The following is a 23,395-nucleotide window of genomic DNA, read 5'->3' on the forward strand; positions in this document are numbered from 1 at the left end:
CTCTCAGGAAGTGGGACAAATAACCATTCTAGGATCAAAGAAAGATAAAACAATCATATCTACTTTAGGACAGTGCGTGTGTCACTTGCTCCATTTACAGATGGGCTATGTTAAGAAAACCTTGGTAAAATGTCTTAAGATAACACAACACATTACTTTCAAAATCTCTATGTATCACTTTAAATTATTAACACACAGCAGAGAAAAAGTTTTGCTTGTTTTTGTAATGAAGTCACAAATAAGCTATTTTAAAGCATTAAAAATAGTCACATTACACTATATAAGGGAAGGGAAAGATCTGAAAAATTGATGTAGGTCAGCAAATGGGAAGCCTGAAGAGGTTAAAAAAGGAAATGCTCAGAAAAGGGAAAGGTGAAATTATAAAGGATGAAACCCAGTGTCTGGCCAAATGTTCATTTTTAATTTAATCTTTTGTGCTACAAGGTTTTGTGTAAGCCTTTTCAGGCCCATTGTTCCTGTGCAGTCTGACTGGAGAGCTCCTTGGTCTGGCTAGCCAGGGTGACTGCACTGCCCCCAAGCCTGTCCCTCTAACACAATACTCCCCATATAATTATTCAGAGAAGAGGCCAGCAGTACGGACTGCTGTGACACCTGGGTCATGGCCTCTGACATAGAATCTGGGGCCAGCCCAAGTCTTGTCCAGCAGCAGAGGAGCAGGAAAAATGCTAAGGGGGATGGGTGGGAAAGGAAAGCACAGTGACAACTCTGCTTTAAAATGTCATGTTTAAGCACAGTAATGGAAACACAAATCACATTTGAGTGATGTGATTTGCCTTCAAGTTATCCAAATGTTGCAGACTATATTGTTTCTCCCTTTTAAACCATACTGAGATTAGGTGAGTAAAAGGGTCTAAGATGGGATTCTTTACCCTGTATTACCAGACTTATGTTAGAATAGAAAAAGTTAATACCTGATGATTAAAATAATGCCTTACATGAATGTGCTAGTATACTGATTTAAAACAGGTCTTAGTTAAAAGAATGTAAATTTTACTTTAAGCCTAGATTTAAAATTCATTGTTTTTTTTAATAAACTGAGTTTCCATAAGAGATTGTTAATCATAAATATTTTTCACTTTGATTATAAATTTAAATGAGTTTTAAAAATGACTGATGTCAAAAAGGTATAAATCATTGTGATAATATAAAATATCTGAGTGTAAAATAGAATTGCAGTTGTCCATTCTCGCAGCTTTCCCCTATGTGTTCTGTATAACAGCTCTCTCTGGAAGCTGATGGAAGAGTATTTGTTGAAACCTGAAATGTCTCAGTGCCTTTTATTCTCTACCTCCAAAGGGTCTTACCACCTCTAATACCTCTCATCCCCAGTAAAAACATCCCCTCTTCCCACTGTGTTTAGGATAATTTAGAAGAAAGTTCTTTGTATATGAAATTTGAGAATCAGTTTCTTATCAAAATAAGTACATGCTATTGATATTGATATTCTTATCAAAATAAGTACATGCTATTGATAATCTCTAATTTAAAGTTCTCCCTAAAATAACTGGGGTTATTTTATAAAACTTAGAATCATAAGGCTTTCCAAGTTAGTGTGTTCACTAGCCTCTTTATCATGTTACTTCTTTTTTGATAATGTGATTTCATTATTATATACCTACCGGGCTTTCAAGACTTCTTTTTTAAAAAAACAACTACTATTTTTCACTTTTGACAAATGCATTACGTGAGGCTGTCTAGATAAGAAATATTTGGGTTTAAAGACTTCTATTTGAACAAATCTGACTTATACTGAAACAGTGAAAATGAATCTGAAAGTGATATTGGAGGTTCTGAGACTGTTTTTGATAGTTTATGTTTTTTTCTCATAGCACTCATTTCCTTGTGAATCCCACTGGGATAAAGGCACCTCAATCACCTAGTTTTATAAGATCAGCAAGCTCTGCTAAATATTCCCTCCTACCACACCATCAATTAATGGAATTATGCTAAGGGTTGATATTTTCTTGGGGTAGGAGGAAGAAAAAGACTCCAAAACAGCAAAATTTTGTTCCAAAATTTATGATAGCTTTATGTGAACAAGACTAATAAAGTTGGTCCACATACATGTTCTGAAAAATTTAGAATTGAAAAAAATGGACTGATTGCTGATAGTAAGAATTTATAAATTATAATATAAAAGTATACTAGTAAAGGAGAGGACACTTAGACCATAAATTTTACAACTGTAGTTAACTTGAGGTTATTATATAAGAAAATGAATGAATTCCTTTGATTATGTTGCTAGTTCCATCAGGAGTGATCATTACCCTAAAAGCATCCAACGTACTTGACTTATGCTACTATACTTGGCTTAGCATTTGTTTAAGTAGCTGTTCTGTCTGCCAACACACATATACTCTGTCTCACATACATCATTGCCTTACAAACAATATTTTTATAGACTGACAGAGAGAGCCTATTCATGACAACCAAACTTCCCCTGAAGCTATGAAATAAATTTCCTTCCAGGACTAACATTTCTCCATTTCACTGTCATGGGCTCGCCATGCCATTTTGACCCTTTTGTGAGGCAACATGAAAATACCATCTATCATCTCCTGAACCACAGCGACTTGGTTGGAGGTGCACAGTTTCATTGCAAAAACATCTGTGGTTTGATAACCATTCCTCCAAATCTCAGCCCTCGGCAGTTAAAAGCATGCTTACAAGATGGGAGAGATGCAGGTAGACAGCTTGAAACCAATCTTAAATTTCTTCTCAAGTGGGAAATGCAAGCTGCTGAAATATCAGCTTCATCAATCATAGTGTTAAAACATGAGTGTGTTATTTATTTATGCCTTCTTTAGAACTCACAAGAAGCAGTATGTTACAACAATTTATTTCAACTTTGCTCAGTGTATCACTCTGAAATCGACTTTAATGTTAACAGATAAAAAAATCTGGAAGTTTTTTTGATACAAGCAGGTGCAGGCCACTGTGGTTTTAATTGGCTATAAAAAGTCTGCTCAAATTCTGCATAAACATTTACCCTTTCAGGTGTTAAGAACAGTGAAGAACTATGGGATACTGGAAGATATTCAATGTATCTTAAATCTCAAACTATGTAGAATTAAACTAAAAGGATTTTTTGAAAAAATAAAATATTCAACAGAATAGCTATAAACACCAGTTTATAAATATACTGTACATAAAAGAAATTTAGTTGTTTAAGAAAATAATTTCATCTCAGAGTACTTTTCTATAATTCATTCAGTTACAGTTTTTAGATCCTCAAGTGGGTTTTCATTAGAAAGGCTACTGGATACGAAGAATTAGAAAATTATTTTTTGTCTCTTTATTTTGTACTAGGTAAAATTATATTACAATGTATGCCAACAAATATACCTTATAAATGTCACGACACTGCTAGAAAACTGCTTTAATATAATTATTATTCAGAAATACTGTTGTTTTAGTCATGGGCATAATCAGTATAAAACTATTCCCTTATTTGGAGGTACAAATTAAAGATTAAAAACACAGTTATGGTATTTTAACCTCTTAAGCTACTTTTAAACATTTTAAAGCTTAATGTAGTTGTTTTATTTATTTATATGTGTGCACAATTGTACACGCATGCACACTTTTTTCTTTTGCTCAATCATCATATTTCACTCCTCAATACTTGGATATTCTTCATCTGAGAATAAGGATATTCTCTCCCACATAACCACAATACCATTATTACATTCAATGATTTAACAATGGCAATTTTATTTAATCTGGTCCATTAAAAAATTTCCCAGATTGATGTGGTGTGGTGCCATGTACATGAAGAGCTGTGATCACATGCTTCTGAATCACACACTACCTTATAAACCAGCTAACTAATAAAAAAAAATTTTTAAGTAAAAATGATTCAAATTGACCCAATAATGTACTTTATAGCTGTCCCTACCCCCTCAAAATCCAACTGAAGGTCACTCATGTCTCCATCTAGAATTTTTCTTTGTCCTCTTCCTATCATTCATGAAAATGACATCTTTGGAGAATCCAGTCCAAATGTTTTGTAGACTGTCTCAAAAATTTAAATTTAACTGATTAAATCACTACTAGATTTGCACTAAATATACCTGGCAAGGATACTCTATCAGTTAGATTAGGACTTTTTAATGTAGGGCATTTTTATTAAAGGAAATAAAACATTCATGTTTTCGTTAGAGAACTTGCTGAAGAGGAATATTATAGTTTCCTAAGTTTGCCTAACCTCAAAATAGCCTGATTTTTTCAGTGGCCCATTTTCTCTCTACCTACATTTATTTATCTGTGCTTACTCAGGTGAATATCTGGAACTCTTGCCTGACACAGATGGCAAGAAGAGAAAAGCACCAGTAGAGTTAGCCTTCTTATAAGATTTATAGAAATATCTGAGACTTTGTAAATAAACAACATATATAACACATTTCATTTTCATTCCCAATGAGTCATGCTGGAATGCCAATTGTAATAGGTACATAGCTTGGAAACAGAGTATACCAAGAATTGGGGCTACGTGAGTATATAATCAGTCAATATGGGACAGAAATTGGTATAATTAAAACAATCACTGTAATTTCACAGAATCGAAATTTGCATATAAAGAGTGGGTCTTTTTAAAAATTCTACTTACTTCTAAAAGCCTACTTCTTAAATTTTTCAGAGGCTTCAAATATAGTTTCGATAGTTTTGTGGGGTCAAAATTAAGGGCCATCTGCCACGATTTTTCTTTTGAGATGAAAGGTCATTTTATGAAATGAGTGGGAGGGTTTTTCAAGTAAGGGAAACACACTAAAAATGATCACACTTGGCCATCCAGATGGAGAAAGGTGAAAGTTCAAAAAATTATTTTAATTGTTTCCTCCACTAATAGCTCTAGGTCATTCAAAATCCTACAACTTGTTAAAGGACCTATATATGCTTGCAATAAAGAATCATAATTCTTGTTTCACAGATTTTTGAAGCTTGATCTTTGTTCCAATTTCCTCATCTCTATATATATTCAATTAAAATATACTGTTCTTTTATCATTATGATTGAATTCTTACAAAAATTGAATTGTTATAGAAAACATAAAACTAAGACAAGCAAAAAGGAGAAATAAAAATAAAACATCCTTAATACCAACACTCAGATCACTGTAAACATTAGGTTATATTTTCATTCCTTTCCTATCCATATGCACACATACTCAATTGTATTAAGTTGCCTTTTTTCACTTACTGTGCCGTATTATCACTATTATAAATGAGCCAGTTCACTGCAATGAACATCTGTATTGTGAAATGTTTGTGCAAGTTATTATTATTTTCTTGTGAGAGGTCTGTATGAATGGAATTGCTGAGTAATGAGTATGCATATTATACCTATCCTCTTTCCCACTTTTTGGTGTTGCCCAATTATCCCTAGGAAAGTTGTATATTTCTTTGTTTTTATAAAATATATATTTCATGATTCTATTTATATAAATTCAAAGGAGAGAAAACTACTAGTATTTGGGGCTAGTAGTCACAACAAGGAAGAAGATGAGACTAATTTGGGAGGGAGCACAAGAAGGGTCTTCTGGGAAAATGGTAATGTTCTTTTTTTTTTTTTATTTTGGTCATGGTTATATGGATACCTTTTCCCCCTAACAGTTTTATTTTGTAAACTTCATTTATTGATAACTGTATACCTATGAATTGTGTCTTTAATATATGTATATTTAGTAACATTAAAAAATATCAAGTCATTTTGTAATCAAAAAAACTAAGGTTTAGAGAAATGAAGTTGTTTCTGAGGTCAGCAAAACCAGGACTCAATTACAGGCTTCCGGATCTGCCATCTCCCTTAGTTTGTGGAATGAGTTAACTAGGAACCATTGCATATGGGTCCCTTTTTTTAAAAAAAAAAGTTATTGGATGAATTTGACATATAAGAATGGGCAAATTTAATATGTATGTTCCTTTGATACATTTATATACTATAAATGGCTGTCACCGCAACAATATTTGTCATACACTCCCATTGCTAGTATGACTCTTAAACCAACATTGGGCCTATATTTTGCATTTTTGTACTGAGTCACTAAGTGACTCTTAGAAGGAAGTAAGAAATATATGAGTCGGAAATAATAACCATTAATCTGAAATAATAACTGTACAACCTACCAGGAAAGATGCAGAAACTGAAAAACAGGCAAAATATGCTACCTGCTGTCTGTACGAGTTTCGTAAATTATTGTTAACATCCTGGCTTGCTGAGAAAGCTAAAATGTCATTTTAACTGTCAGTTGAGTAACTATTCTACTTTTTGTGATAAATCAAAATAAGTATAACGAGTTACCTATCTTAGCTAATTCAAGAGGACTGCACTTATGTAGGGTATCCCTCATTTTCTGGGATGTTATGTAAAGTCTTTCAAGATTTCAAACACCTTGAAGTAATAGAAAAATAGGTGCAATTTCAACAAATGCAGGATTATGTTATCATATTAGCTTATTTCCATCAAGTGGTAAACTGGGTTGTTTTAGATAGGAGACAGAAAAGTATTTAACCTATTTGATGATTAGTCTATGACAATAGCTTATGCCAGATCTTCCTTAATTCTTTCATGATGCTACAGAAGTCTTTCATATAGTTAACGTCCATTATCCTTCAGATCTCAAACTATATAGTGTCCTCTATAACACAGTCTTGTGATGCCCCAGGCTTTTCTTCACAAAACTCACATGTAATTTTAATTTATATAGTGATTGGATTAATGTCTATTTACTTTTCCAGATTACAAAGCTTCATAACTGGGTATTTACTTAGAAATACTTGGCTCAAAAACAAAAACAAAAAAGAAATAGCTGATTCAATATTTTAAAATACTGGCCTCTACATTTTTTACTTCATTCTCCAATTTTTTTTCTTGTATTCATACTCATAAAACATACACCTTTATTTATTTGTAACATGTACACATGTGACTGCCTTATTATGTACATTATAAAACAAACATACAGAAATATTTTAAAACTTAAGATAAAAAATAATTTCCTCAGTAATGGCCTCTCACTTCACTCCAGAAATGTGTAACTTGTACAAACTTAACATTTCATTTGCATTAACTAAATTTTTTTCTAAAGAAAAGCTTGAAACAAAAACAAAACCTGCAAGTATAATTATGCTATACAACAAATGTTTTTTTCTACCCACCCTGAAGTTTCTTTCATGTGCTAATGATGACATTTAAAAAAACCTCCTATCCTTTAACTCACTTAGATCTTTAAGGACCTCACACATCTAAAGATTCTTTACATTCACCAGAAACTTGCAGAGTGGTCTGAGGGTTGACATGCAGTATGATTAATGGACAGTATTGATTTAATTTCCTACAGCAAGAGTTTTCCCTTTTCTAAGTAAAATTGTTGTTCACAATTCATGTCAAACATCTTGCCATGCTTATGGATTTTGAAAAGTAGAATGAAAAACTAAGCGAAGGTTTTCCGTCATTCAAATAATACCATCTGAAAGGTCTAGTCTATAAAACAATCAAGAGCTGATTAATAACTATGACCATCTTCCTAAGATCAAGGTAACACTGCTTCTCTTTATCATCACTTTAAAAAGGTTTTATTAGCACATATAGAAAGGAAGAAGAAAATAAAACAGTAATATCAGTTTAATAAATAAACTTCAAAATTCAAAGTGCTAAAGAATAGAGAGATATTTTAGAATAGAGATACACAAAAATTCAGCTGTAAAGTTATTTAAATGATACTAAACATGAACATCATTGGATAGCAAATTAAGTTTCTTCAAATATCTTGAAGTATCACATGGAACCAAGTGAAAATTTTTTTTTGCAGGCAAATAGTGGGACAAATTTTGTTCTCATGTGAGGGACTCCCTGGTGACGCAACCAGTTAAGACGCAACCCATGAAGCTATCAGCAGCCACTGCAACATGAGTTTGATCCCTGGCCAGGGAGCTAACTCACATGGCACAGCAGACCTCTCCTGTCTTGCTTGCTGCTCCCCTCAGGAGTATATTTCAGTAGATCTGTCTGTTCTGCTCCCCACTCTGTCTCTGGTGAATCCTCTCACCCCTCCTTCCCCCACCTCTGGCCTGTACCTCAGCTCTTGTATGCATAAATAAATAAATCTTCAAAAAAAAATTGTTCTCATGTACTTTATATAACTGAAGGAAAACTTGACCTTTTTAACATCCTTATATAAAGAAAGAAACAACTGATGATTCTCACTCTCATCCATAATACATTGCCTGGTTCTTTTTGTTCATTTGTTTTAGTTTTAGTTTTTCCTCTGTTTTGTCTCCTAAAGAAAGAATCCAGATATCTCGAAAAGAAGTTTAACTTGAGGGAGCCCACAGGAGATTTTTGCTGAGAGGAAGGAGACAGAGAAGACACTCTGTCCAGGGTTTCCCTGACTCCTCTCTAACACCAGACCCCAAACTTAACTGATATCAGGCTCCAGACACATTACAATTGGTATCTTTATAAACTTGGTTATAAACAACAACAACATGTAGTCACTGGATATAATGGCACATCCTTATCCTGCTTATTTTCTCCATCTCTGCAGGGGTGTTACTTTATTTAAAGTTCTTTTCAGTCAGGCTTCACAAGTACTGTAAATCTTTACCCACCACCAAAGGTCAAAGGGTTATCTGTGCTGTGAAGTTTTAGGGTAGATGATTTTCTTTCTTCTTTTCTTTTTTTTTTTTTAAGCAAGGAAACAAAAAGTATGCATATGAATCACAGCAAGCTAATTTAAGTACTAAAAAAGTTCCACTTCTACAGATGAACTGCTTTCTCAAGAAACCACTAAATATCAACTTTTCAATCATCTTACAAAGAGAAACCAGATGCAACTGAGTCCCCCTCCCCACCACTATTGTCTGCTAGAAAGCTTGCCACACAGCTGCTAAAGCACTATAACAACTTCAAACCTACAAAAGTGGTGACCATTCAGGCAAATGCATCAATTTTGTTCTTTAAAAAAACAACTTTACTCTTAAAAAAAAAAAAAAAAGAGTAGCTGTGTGTCAATTTTGTTCTGTTAACAATTAGACTTTATTTTATAACAAGACAGATGTTTTTCACAGAGCTCTCCATGTTTTAGATGATTTTGAAAGGTGATGACATTTCAAGTCTAAGATCGTAAGTTCAGGAAAAAACATCAAAATTCTTTTTCCAATTATTTTTTGGATTTGATATAGAAAGTTGAATCTTACTATTTTTTAAAGTCAGTGAAGAAAATACTTAAGCAAATATTGGCATTTATTGCTGCTTTCCTCTTTGCTCCAAAATATCTTTTAAAAGTGGGAAATAAAATTGTTAGGTATTGCATGCCAGAGGGTATCATTAATAAAATTCTGATATAATATTGTCTACAGCACAAGAGTAAAAGACATTTGTTTTCAGGCAGCATAATTTAGTGCTTTTTGAAATCTGAATTTAAGATGCAGAAGTGCCTCTTATGACACTACTGCTATTGCATTCCAAGTAGATTTCAATAAAGTTGCAAAAAGTCTTTCAAATATTAAAGAACACAAACTATCTTCTCTGAACCTGCTACAAGATTCAGCTTGGAATTTGCTAATTTCTTGCCTGATCTCCCTTGCTTCCTTTACTGATTAAAATTTCTGCACCTTTTGTGGCATGTTTAGAATTGTACCAAATTAAGAACATAAAAATGATCTAATTATATGGGAAGAATTTTGGTTTCCAGAGGCCTATGAAGATGATTTAAAAAAATGACTGCCATAAAAGTTATAACTCTGAAAATAAGAATGTGCAAAGGCTCACATATTAAGAAAAATTTCAAAGAAATTTGTTGGATGTGCCTCAGTTTCCCGAAAATGACCTTACATCCTTTGTCTTACAAGTATGCTTACAGTGGCTTCTCTTACTCAAGTCTTTTGAGTTAGCCAGAAAGATGCTGGATCCCTTGGAGCTGGATGGCATCAGGCTGCATGCAGTCTGCATTGGTATGCAGCTGCATACCAATGATTCACTATCACCTACCTTCTGACACCCAAGCTGCTACATTTCTAGTAGGACACTAACCTTTTCAAGCCAAAAGAGAAAAACTGAATTCAGTATCTCCCATGTTTTTAAAGCTGGTTTTATTTCTCAAAGAGCCACTCCAATTAAAGCACTATCCACCCAGAGCTCTTAGGAACCATTTCAACTTCTTTTCCCTAGTCATAAATTCCAACATCTAATTGTTATTGAGCACTCACCATGTACCAGTGTGCTATGTTGAAGGTTCCACAAATAGTAGCACATTTACTCTTTAACATTCTAGATATTTATAGTAAAGTGAGATGCATGGAGATAAAGTGGTGGCTCAAGATCACACTCCTAGCAGGTAGAAAGCTAGAATTCAAACCTGGGTCATCAGTTCTCAAACCGATAGATTTAATTTTAAATGTATATGCCCTATACTGTACCTTCCTTATAGGCTAACTTAACACATGTACAGATTTTTCGAACTATCTCCAAAACAGAGATACAGAACAACTCCATCATATCAAGAAACAAACTGTGCTGCCACTTTGTAGTTAAATCCTGTTTTTCAACCACACCCTGATTCACTGATCTGTTCTTCATAGTTCTAATTTTTCAAGAATGTTACATAAGGGCCTCCCCGGTGGTTCAGCGGTTGAGCGCTGGGTTGCGAAGCTGCCCGCAGCCTCCACGGCACTGGTTTGATCCCGGGCTGCTCCCCAGCCACCCCACCGGAGGAGGGTCCCGCATGGTGCGCAGACCTCTCCTGCGCAGACCTCTCCTGCTGCCCGCTGCTCACCTCAGCAGTGTACTTCGGTCCTTATGCCTGCTCTGCTCCCTGCTCTGGCTCTGGTGAATTCTCTCACCCTCCCACACTTGTGACTGTACCCAGTGTTTGTATGAATAAATAAATAAATCTTTAAAAAAAAAAGTTACATAAATGGAATCATACAGAATGTAACCTTTTGAAGTGGCCTCTCTTGCTGGCATAATGCCACTCAGATTCATCCACAAACTGTTGCACGAAGCAATATAGTTCACTGCTTTTCATTGCTGAAGAATATTTCAATATAATATTGAAATTATATGGATATATGTATCTACTCATTCATTCACCCACTAAAGGACATCTGATGTTTCCAGTTACTGGCAACTGTGAATAAAGCTATACATTTGTGCATAGGTTTTTGTGTGAACATGAGTTTTGGTTTTTCTAGGGAGAACACAAGGTTAGGATGGCTGGATCATACAGCATAGGCATGTTTAACTCTACAAGAAAGCACGAAACCATTTTCCAGAGTGGATATACTATTTTGCATCCCTACACTAATGCATCCAAATAGTCTGCATCCGGCCTAGCTCTTGTTTTTGGCAGTATTGGTGTTTTTAAAAATTTTAGGCATTCTAATGGTATATAGTGGTATGTTACTGTGATTTAAATTCTTCAATTTGGGGCCTCCCTGGTGGCGCAAGGGATTAAGTCTCAATATTATGAAGCTATCAGCAGCCACTGCAACATGAGTTTGATCCCTGGCCAGGGAGCTAACTCACATGGCACAGCAGACCTCTCCTGTCTTGCTTGCTGCTCCTCTCAGGAGTATATTTCAGTAGATCTGTCTGTTCTGCTCCCCACTCTGTCTCTGGTGAATCTTCTCAATCCCCGCACTTCTGGCCTACACCCCAGCTCTTGTATGCATAAATAAATAAAAATAAATCTTAAAAAAATCTTCAATTTGTATTTTCCTGTTGGCTAATGATGTTGAGCAGCTTTTCAAGGACCGCTTAGCTGAAATCCCTGTATCTTGAGGCCGCCCATCAGGTCTACTAGTAATCAATAAAATTACACTGATTTCAAACCTGAGAACTTCCCATCTGCCTTCTTTCTAGACAGTCTTACCTTACTCTCACATCATCTGAAGTTATTTCCAATAACCATCTAGTTGATTTCCAGTCTTCAATAGCCCTCTCCAAGGCCCACATTCATTGCATTCTCTATAAACCTATCCTCCATAATAACATTACCGATTATTGTTCTAAAATAAGCCATGTCACTTTCTCTCTTGAAAACTTTTGGTGGCTGTACATTTCTTATATTGTAGGACAAAATCCAAATCATTTTCAAGGTATACAGGACCCTTAAATCATGGGCCCTATTTAACTCTTAGTTTCTACAGTTCCTACCCATGCAGCCCATGTTTCATTCACAGTCAACTAATGAGGTTATCGTGCTTAATCTTGTTTTTGTAAATTTTAAACTCATATGATTGGAATGTTGTCTTCTATTTCTCTATTAGAAAAATAATCTTCATCATGAAGTCAAACTAAGCACTTATTCTCTGTGCTTCCAGAATGCTCTTTTTCTCAATTTCATATCTCAGCACATTTTCCTATGAATGCTGATAGGTCAATGCTAAGTGTAAATACTTTGGAGGCAGGCATGCTATTTTATGTTCATATTCTTTGTGCCCAATACAGGACTTGATATACAGTATGTACACTCAATTAATATACACTAACTTTTATTTTTTTTAAAAAAGATTTATTTTAGGGGCCTCCCTAGTGGTGCAAGGGGTTAAGCATCAGCACTATGAAAGCAATTCACAGCTACTGCAGCAGGAGTTTGATCCCTGGCCAAGGAGGTAACCCAAATGGCGCAGCAGACCTCTCCTGTCTTGCCGGCTGCTCCCCTCAGCAGAGTATTTCAGGCAATCTGCCTATTCTGCTCCCCACTCTGTTTCCGGTGAATCCTCTCACCTCCCTACCCCCTGCACCTCTGGCCTGCACCCCAGTTCTTATATGCATAAGTACATATTTAAAATTTTTTTAAATAAATAAAAGATTTTATTTATTTATGCATACAAAATTTGGGGTGTAGGCAAGAGGTGCAGGGGGAGGGTTGAGAGCATTCACCAAAGACAGAGTGGGGAGCAGAATAGGGGAATCTACTGAAATCACTGCTGAGGGGAACAGTGGGAGAGACAGGAGAGGTCTGCTATGCCATGTGGGTCACCTCCTTGGCCAGGGACTGAACTTGTGCTGCAGTGGCTGGCGATAACTTCATAGTGCTGAGACTGAGATTTAACCCCTTGCACCACCAGGGTCGCTCTATACAATAACTTTTAATTTTTAAAAATAATGGAAAATAAACAAGTTAAAATCTGTATTACTGGAAAATAAGCAAGTTAAAAAATACATATTAGGGTGGGCAAATTTTAATATGAAAATTTTATGAAATACAATATGCCAATTAAATTGGTATAGATAGAAATCTTGTTATTAAGCCAAATAGCTTTATATATTTATACATAATAAATTTCTAAGGAAAACATATTGTGTCTACCCTAAAATTAGAAATCTTGTATTTCTAATTGGCACATACACCCTAGGCAATAACTTCATAAATGGGTAAAGAAATCACAGAAATCAAAATTGCATGTGGTGGAGATGGTCTTAACCTTACAATTAATTTGCTGGTAATTAATTTACATTAATTTAATGGTAACTGCAGCTCATTATCAGTACTTTCTAAATGGAGCTCATTTTGTGATTTTCAAGGCAAAAGAACTCCTGTGTCATAAATCTTCTAAAAAGGGGCCCAAGAGAACAACCAAGAAAGCGTAGAAGCATAGAAAGCATAGAAGCCTCTTTAATACCTATCAAGTTCCATAAAACAATATTCTCACTGTATTTACACAGTGCTATAGAGGGCTTTGTAAATGAAATTGTAGCTCTAAAAGTCTATCTTAAAGTTGAATGAGCTAAAAAATATTCTTTTGCATGACTACTTAGCACTCCTGGCTTCATGCTGTTTTCAAAGATCAGCTTATGTTATGAATTTATGGAACCCGTGGCTATGCTTCCTGTAATTTCTAGATCATTTAAAAACACAAAATTAATTTGACAGTGTCACAGTTGCCTACAATGACAGACCAAATCAAGAATAATTAGGTTTTCTCAGGGGACAAAATATTTCATTATTTGTGACGGGATATCTCCTGAGAGCTAACTCGAGCAAAGGGAGGGATAAATTAATACTCTAGTTCAATTGCAAAACTGGTTTAAAGATAGGCATAAGCCAAAGGTCTAAATACCCCTTATGTGTTAAAACAGTGGAGCTTTTTTAAAGATACAGAATCAATATTACTTAACAGTTTATAAATGACAGTTTAGGAGGAATTATACAGTGAAATTTCCAAATTTGCTGATTTGGTGGAAGTTGTTTTATACAATGATTGTAGTTCTAAAAAGCTGAGTATAGACTGATTTAAACAAGAGTATGCTATTCTCTAAAAAAGATTATTTTTGTGTGTCTACATGGGAACTGCCATGTACAGAAGGAACTGCAGCAAACTAGGAATACAGGCAGACTTTGATAACATCTCTGAAACAGAAAGGCTGTGAAAGACTAAGTTCACAAAACGTCTTCTCTCTGTGAAGAGGCAATTTTGAGCCCCTTTGTGTCTTCTATGCAGTGTACCCTATACACTGAAACAGAAAAATATTTCTAAACAAATAAAATCAGGTCACTTGCTTGTTTAAAATCATTTAATGACTTCACGATGTCCTCAGGATAAGCCTGAATTCTTTCACGTGGTTTAGCAAATGCTGGCCTCCTGTGGGTCTCGCTAGCTTCACTCTGCGTTAACAGTACCACCACAGTTCTTCCAGAATACGATACCCCACTCCCCACTTCTCGGCCGTCCAACAAGAATTTCACTATTCCCTTTTTCAGAGGTACATTTACAATGAAGCCGTGAAACTTGTTTCAGAGCTCTTTATAGTTGCATGGGGTTTACTGAAGACCCTAAAATTATTTTCATTTTTTATGTATTATTTGATCCTGCCCATTTGCCTGACAAATCTTATTCCTCCTTTAGATCGCAACTAAAATGTTACCTCTTCCTGGAAGTTATTATGATTTCAGCCCTGATAAAGGTCTGATGGTAATTTCAAGTGCTGTTAACAATGACTGTCAAATAATCCATCACATTTTATTTTAGTTACTTATTTAACTATAATAGCATCTTATTTAACTTTAACTAGCTTATTTAACTTTAACTTATTTAACTTTAACTAGCATCTACCTAAATGTTAAGTTCCCCAAATGTCATGAATATATCTACACTAATCATGATTGTGTCTGAATTTTCGTAGGAACTACCACATAGTGAACTTGGTAAATATCTGTGAATGAAAGAATGAATTTTGAATGAACACTCAGTGGTAAAAGAAATTGTAGGGACAAAGGGCTCAAACTGGGAGATTATACCTGAGAGTCTGTGATTCATCCACTCCCTGGATAGTTGGAAAGAAATACATGACTTAATGATGTACCACTGAATGCCTACTTCCCCTCCTCTTCCATGTGAAAGCTGAGAAGTATGAAGAAATATGACAGAAACAAAACAAGCAACAGAAAGTACAATAGTAGTGGAGTAAAGATAGGTGTAATGCTAACAATAATTAAAAACTATAACTGGCTTGACAAGAGTCAGCACTATCAGAATCAAGAAGGCACAAAACAAACTTCTGGAAGATTTTCAACAGGAATAACAAATTGAAACTCAAGATTATTAACTTATAAAGAATTAACATTGGTTATCTAGGAAATATCATCAGGTCATCCAGATAAATGTTTCCAAAACTTTAATGTACATGCATATCAGGAATCAAAGATTCTGGATCAGTAGATCTAGAGGAGATGGGGTGTTGAGGGTGGGGGTGTGGGACCTGAAATACAGTATTTCAATAAACTTCCACATGATGCTGCTTATCTGGGATCCCAGTTTGAAGAGAAAGAATTATAAAGCCTATACCTGGAATTGGCAAATCATATAAGTAATGTATAGTAATTGGGTGAACCTGACAGTTAAAAATGGTTTTCCTTGTGTCAAAAAAAATATTGTTTTGAACAGTATTTTGTGACACATCAAAATGATATGAAATTTCAGTGTCCACAAATAAATTTTCATTGGAACATAACCCATCTCCATGCATTTACCTATTAGGGCTGCTTTTGCACTGTGTCAGAGACCATATGGCTCACTGTATTAGTCAGCTTGGGCTGCCACAGCAAAATACCACAGACTGGATGGCTTAAACAACAAAAAACAATTTGTCATAGTTCTACAGACTGGGAAGTTCAAGATCAAAGTCTGGCAGAGCTAATTTTCTGGTGACGGTTCTTTCCCTGGCTTGCAGTCAGGTGCCTGCTCACTGTGACATCATATGATGGAAAAAGATCTCTTCATATACGTATAATGGCCCCACTCAATTAGGCCCCACCCTATGAACTCATTTAACATTCATCACCACTCTTCAAAGGCTCTATTTCCAAACAGAGTCACATTAGGACTCAGGGCTTCAGCACATGAAATTTGGTAGGATATAAATATTCAGTCCATAACACCCATGAAAATGAAAATATTTACTACCTGGTCCATTACAGAAAAAGTCTCTACCCCTGGTTAAACTCCTGCCCCTCAAAGTGGGCAGAAATATAAAAATTTCAGGCTTCACTCAGATCTACTAAATTAAAATTTGCATTTTAATAAGATCCCTGGGTAATCCATACACATATTAAAATTCAAGAAGCACTGGTTTCCAAATATAGTGATCATGGTAAAACACACACACACACACACACACACACACACTCTTTTTCAAAATCAGTTTTCCATGTTATACCTGGAGGAAAACAATTTTAAAAACAACTATAACAGTTTACATTTATTGAGGTACAATTTGTTAGGCACTGTGCTAACTTTATGTAATTATTTCATGTAAATCTCTTAACATTCTAAAATAGCTATTATTATTTATACCCTTATCTAAAAGATTAGGCAAACAACCAGAATTTAAGCTGTTAATAAGTTGTGGAGCTTGAGGTCAGGCAGCAGATATGAAACTTATTTAACTGATATATTTCTTTTAACTGTCAGTGCCACATGCTTCTTATAACAGAGCATTGTAAATTATGTACCATGGGAATGACTGACACCATTTGGGGTCACAAGAGGATTCCCAGAAGAGTTGAGACTTTTAAGCTAGATAAAATTTTTCCAAATGGAAATGCAGCTCTAAATTCATCCAGAGAGTATCAAAAATATTTTAGAATGGAAGATAACCTTTCATTCAAGAAAAGGAAATCAAGGAAGGATAACTGGATGATAACTGTAACTTTTGTGTAGTTCTTATAGTTTCATCAATCTGCAAACATTTTATCTTTAAACAGAGATAACTGGCAGGTAAATTTTTTTTTTTAATTTTAATGCAGCAGCATTTAGTAACAGGAATTTTTTTTAAGACATTGGTTTTTGAGATTTTCAAATACCAAGGTTTCAAAATTTGAGTTGAATATCAATTATTTTTTATATTTTCCAGACACTTTAGGATGTTTTCAAAGATTTTTCTGAGAGTTATCTAAGACTTCCTTGTGTAAGAGGGGTAAGAAAAGACAGTTTCTCAAAAGACTTTTTCGGTTGCCTTAAAAGATGACTTCTATATTTCATAAACTGAATGATTCTACTTCTCTTCAAAACAAAGTCATAACTGTTATTAAGGTTCACAATGTACCTTCTCAAATAGTCTCTTTTACGCCACAGAATCTTCTCCTGCCTGGAGAAAAGGAAAGATTACAAATTCCTCTAATCATACCAATTTAATATAGTGAAGGCTGCTGTAAAGTGACAGTTCTCAATTTTCTTTCTTAAGATATATAACCGCATATCAAATCCTCTTTTATTATGATAAAAAATAACACTCAGAAATCTGACTTAATTTTATCATGCTTTCATATAAACGGTTTTAAGTGACTTTAACATTACATTATTCATCAGGGATTGTTACTCTTGACTCCTACACCTTGAATCAGTGAGAGTCCCAATTTTGGATTTCTCAAAAAAATTTTGGGAGTTTTGAAAATGTACAAATGATCCATGGACATTACTAATGATTTTAAATAATTTGGATCTTTACAAATGGTGCTCAATCTCATGCTTACTAATCATGCAGGCTGTGAAACTGAGTAGCACAGGTTCTATGACTAAAGAGAAACTAAAATTATTTACTATTAGTTTTCAAAATGCTAAACTAACAATAGCACCATGTTTATTTTATTATACAAAGACTGAACAATTAAGAACAGTTTCTGACACTCAGATTATGATAAATTCCTCTGCAATTAGAAAGTTCAACTTCAGAACTCAAAATCAGTTTCTGAAATAAACAGATGAAAACAGAGGAATACATTATTTCAGTCACAGAACACAAGTATGCTATTAATTTTTTTAGTAAATTTTTAAATTCTACTCAAAACTGAGCTATATATTGAAAGTGTCAAGAAAAAATATTTAAGCAAAAATAATCACTGCAAAATGCAAAATCTTGAACAAAACTTCAGACCACAATTTAGAACAAGTCACATAAACATTTAAGCACAAAACTAATGTTTTTCCCCAACCCTCCCAAAAGTAAGCCACTTTTAATTAAAATCAAATTGTATACTGTAAAATCATTAAATTAGAACAAATACTAGCAACATCAAAATAATTTCATTGCTCAGCATATTTTATATTATACTAATGAAGACACAAGAATCTTTTCTAGATACTTTTAAAAAAAGACATACTACATCTCAAGGAATTATCTTTTAGGGTTTAGAGTAAAATGTTCTAAAATAGCTCTTTCATCACTTACTACAATTAAATTTAATTAATCAGAAATTTGGGGAGAAATTAGACAAGTCAGTCAATTTAGTATCTTTTAGCTTAATCCTTCCTATTTTAAGCAGGGGTCACATCTATCACATCTTTTTATCTGGTTCTAAAATGCCTAACTTAGAAAAATTAAAAATGCTTGTCAAATGAATTGAAAAACATTTCACTTAGCTATTCTTTTTTTGGAAATGAGGAACTGTATGTATTATCAAGAATAATATGTCCCAATTACATCTTTTCTATTAAAAACTTAATTACCAGAGGTGGAAACAAAAAGATGTGTATTAGGGCATCAGAAAGGGCATTAATATGAAAATGAAATTCTGAGGCAACAAATTGACACTGAATCAGCAAAAAGAAGCATTTAAATTTCATTTCCAAGCTCACTCAGTAAATCTAGTTCTAGTTAGAGTATCTTCAATGTGCAAAAGCTCAGTGAAAGCAAGTATTCACTATGCAAGACACAGATAGGGTTCTGTTAACCTACTGCCCTCCAGACACATCATTCTCTGTTAAACAGGCAGCAACTGCCAGATGCTCTCCCTAAAAATGGTCACAGATGGTCAGTTGTCCAGTTAACAGATCAGACTGCCCTCCCAATGGCTAAAAGTAAGAAGGAAAGGAGTGAGGGCTATTAACACTTGCCTGCTTAGTGGGTTAAATCCATTCACTTACTATAAGCTTGGCTAAGCCCCAACAGCGACTTCCTAGAAAAGGAAGACTAGACACTTAGGCTCTCAAGATTAAAAGGCATTTTAAAGGTGATCTAGTCAACAGCTGTTCAGTGCTTGAAGCCACACACCACCTCCCTGCTAGTTAGCCACTCAGGCCATGACTCTGCAACTCCAGAGGTACAGAGCCTGCTGTCCAACAAGAAAGCCCTACAGCTGTGACAGAATCCTCTGTTGTCCTACACTATGATTAGACCAACAATTCAGTCTAATTCATAGTCAGGAAATATGGAACTATTTTAATAGGGCAAATTGATGAAACAAAAAAATTTCCTAATTCACACATTAAAAGTGATTTTAAGCTGAATTATCCCAAATAGCATATGCAAAGGATTTTATAACATAAAAAAAACACAAGTAGCAATATATGCAATTTATTTTTAAAACATAGGAGAAAATAAAGGTTTATAGTATTGAAAACTATTATTCAGAGGTTAGGAAAAAAGTCAACAAAGACCAATAGGCGTCTTTATGTATAAATGCATCTATAGACTTTTTTTTTAATTTTAAAAACTTGATTTGAATCGCCAAGGTTTTAATAAAATGTTTCTCTAAATTTTTCCCAGGCAGAATATTATTTTGTTTTCTGCTAATAAATTATTATTCTATTTAGAATAAGCTCTCTGTAATGTATTTTCAAGAAGAGTATATTATAAACCTATTTTTTGATCTTTTACGTATTATATTTTCTAAACAGTGAAGAAACCAAAAGTACTGTATTTGATTTTTCATCAATAGTTGCCTCAAATCTCTTACATGTTACTGAATAATTTTCTTGAGTAAATATTTATATATATATGGAAAGAGGGGGCATATTGAGAATTCATAGCTAGAGTTAATTGTTGCTCACTATGGCGACAGCAGATTGAGCTAATATCTCAGTATAAGGAAGGTGACCCTGGAACATATGTAACTTTTCCCCATCACTATAAAGCTGTAAGACAAAGATCAACAGTGAGTCATTTAACCAAATACAGGTTAAATAAAAAATGACACAAGATTAAAAGCAAATTAGATTGTGGAAAACAATGGCAAAGACCCGGAGGATTAGAATCTGTGTCCCTGCATCTAAAAACAGATTTCCACCACTGCTTTTTACTGCACAGGCACTCAAGTCAAAGACTGCTCTCACAGCCCTACTACTATAAGGACACGGAAAGGAATGGAGCAGCCCCTGCTGGACCACTATACCTCTTTCCTTCCCACACCTCAAAGGGTGTGACAGAGAACGTCAAAGTGCTTTGTAGAAGTTCAATACATGCAGAAGGTGCTATAATAATCCAGTAGGTATATGGCTGGTAATCATAATTAAAATTACTGCTTTGTACTTAAGGGTGAAAATCTACTCCAGAGCAACAAACAGCTAAGGGTGGATTTTTCATCTCAACTATGTTTCTGCTTATAGTCAAGTATTTACTATAGTTTTTTTTTTTACTTTCTCCTAAACATGTATGCATCATGAGATTCTTTGATTCTGCAAAGATAGGATGAATAAGGAATAAAACTGTATGAAAGAACTTTGATGAGCCCAAACACAAAGAATTTTTTCCTCTTGTGTATTTGGATTAGAGCTACATAAAATAAGTATGTAGAGTTGCACAGATCACACATAAGAGCATTATTTTATGCATATCGTACATATATTTTACACATGGAAAATAATATACCTACACAGTATGCTCAGGCAACTTCTGAGTTAAGCCTTATCACTGAGCATTATCTGATCATTTGTTGATATTCCTATTTTGCATTCCTAGTCTACATTCACCACATACTCACACTATTGATCAGGATCTCTATCTACCAAAGTGAACTCCAGAGAGAAAAGCAGATGTCCAGAGGTAGGGGAAAGATAGAAAGAGATCACATTTATCTGACATTTTTCGTTTACTCACAATAGAAAGTCAAAAGCTAGTCACTTAAATAACAGGATATACAGTGACTGTGATGCTGTGTAGTCAATTCTCCTCTTTTTTACCATCAAGTTCTGCTTTAAATTCATTAACTTTTCAGAGGAAGATAAAAAGGAAAAACATAGCTCAGGTTCACTCACCTAAACCACTGAGAGTATAAAGAAGATCACTGGTATCTAAAAAAATGGGCCCATTCTCCTGCTGCCCCTCTTCTTTATAGTAAAGCTTGTACCCCTGAATGGTTGCTGTGTCCTCAGAATCTTGCTGCCACTTCACAGAAATAGTGGTACAGTTGAGAGGTTCCAAATGCAACTCTGGAGACTTTGGGGCTGGAAAAATTCAACAGAATTGTACATATTTTTACTTATAATTCACATGAAAACACAGAATTGTATATCTTTCAGTCGTAAGCCAACATTGCAAAAAATTTCAATTCCAACAATTACCTTAAATCTAACTTTCAAAATTTTTATAATATTAAAATGTGAGTTTAAAATATTAAATACTACCTACAAAACTAAAGCACATAAATAAAAACAAAATAATATCTATATTTGTAAAATTTTTCAAAGAGAAAATATTTTTAATTTTTTTTCTAATTGAAAAAACATGGGTTTACAACATAGTATGTGACTCAGAGGCATAGGGTCACAGTTGCATGTCCTCACATTGTACCCATCACCAAGTAATCCACAGTCTTCCAGCATAGTTCATTATGCCCCGCTTCCCACTGTTTTTCCACCTTCCCCAATACTTTCCAGTTTTGACCATCCAACATTCCTCTGTGATGACAGAATAGGCATGATTATTAATCAATCAACAACAAAAACCAATGTTACTAACATTACATTCCACATTAATAAAAGGAGAGGTCTAGAACTTTCTAATCTTACTGTCTTCCTTTTAAAAGGATTATTTATAACTTTTATAGTAATAATATTAATTAGGTCTCCATTAGCATGTGACTTTTCATTCAAATTCAGTTTGATTTGGACTCAAATTCAGTTTGATTTGTCTATGAAGGACTTGCTACATGAATTAATAAAGTATATGAGTTCTATGCAAAAGGGGACTATTCAATCAAAAGTCTGACTTTTTTTCAATGAAGTCTATGTTCCATGGAATATTTTTATTTCTAAAATGAAACTTTGAAGTATGAATGTAACTTAGGAAAATTTTATTCAAAAGCGAAAATACTGTGCTATTCTTCCTCAACAGTTTTTAGAGATTTACCTTTCACACTTGTAGCTTTGGGTGTCCTGTGTGAGGTCCATACTGATGACTCCCCCAGTCCCACTCTGGTGGCAGCAGTAATCCTCACCAGGTAGACACTATCAGGTTTCAGGCCTTCTAAAAGGTACTCGTGTGTGGTCCCTGGGAGCTCCAGAACTTGGATGGAATTCTCAGTACTTAGGCGGAAGGACAGACGATAGAGCACCACTTGGCCCCGTCGATATTTGGCTGGGATTGGTAGCCAGGAGATGAGAATATCGGTGGGACTTCGACTTGTCAAACTAATTTCAGGAGGTCTCAGGGGAACTAGTCATAAAAGACAAATAGGATGCTTATAAATATTTAGATTCCAAACTGTCAATCAGCACATGAGCACTTATTGAATTCTCTTACACTTAACATGATAACCTCAGTCTGAGCAAAGGTTTTCAGTCAATCAGAGTACAAGCCAGAAAAAAGGAAAAGAATAAGGGAGGATTAGACATAGGGAACCAAAGAAAGCAAAGGTTTCATGTTTGATGTGATTGTTTTTCTGTTGTTTGAAATGAATATGACATTACTTAATACCCATACAAAATTGAGAATATTTCTCAAATAATTCCACCAGAGCCATAGAAACAGGAAGAGAGAATTTTACAAGAGTAGGGAAGCTTAGGACACCATGGCTATAAGCTGGCAAATAATATTTTGAAATTATTATTTTCAACTTAACACTTAAGATGAAAATACTTGCTTTTTCTCTAAATAAGCTGAAAAAAAAAATGGCTCCAGGAAAATGAGGCAAATATGATAGGAAGCAAATTAA

The 23,395-nt window shown here is 34.5% G+C and overlaps 1 protein-coding gene across 1 annotated transcript in view; it reads right to left on the minus strand.

Moving 5' to 3' along the window:
* PRTG (protogenin) overlaps positions 1-23,395 on the minus strand; it is a gene marked incomplete at both ends in the record, with an annotated part of 121,695 nt that overhangs the window by 25,630 nt on the left and 72,670 nt on the right. The window contains 2 exons of the mRNA XM_084239481.1: positions 21,498-21,686; positions 22,591-22,896. Coding sequence (XP_084095607.1) covers positions 21,498-21,686; positions 22,591-22,896 — 495 coding nt within the window. The remainder of the gene's footprint in view (positions 1-21,497; positions 21,687-22,590; positions 22,897-23,395) is intronic.

The sequence above is a fragment of the Talpa europaea genome (assembly GCF_964194135.1).
Source record: "Talpa europaea genome assembly, chromosome: 8".
Lineage (NCBI taxonomy): Eukaryota > Metazoa > Chordata > Mammalia > Eulipotyphla > Talpidae > Talpa > Talpa europaea.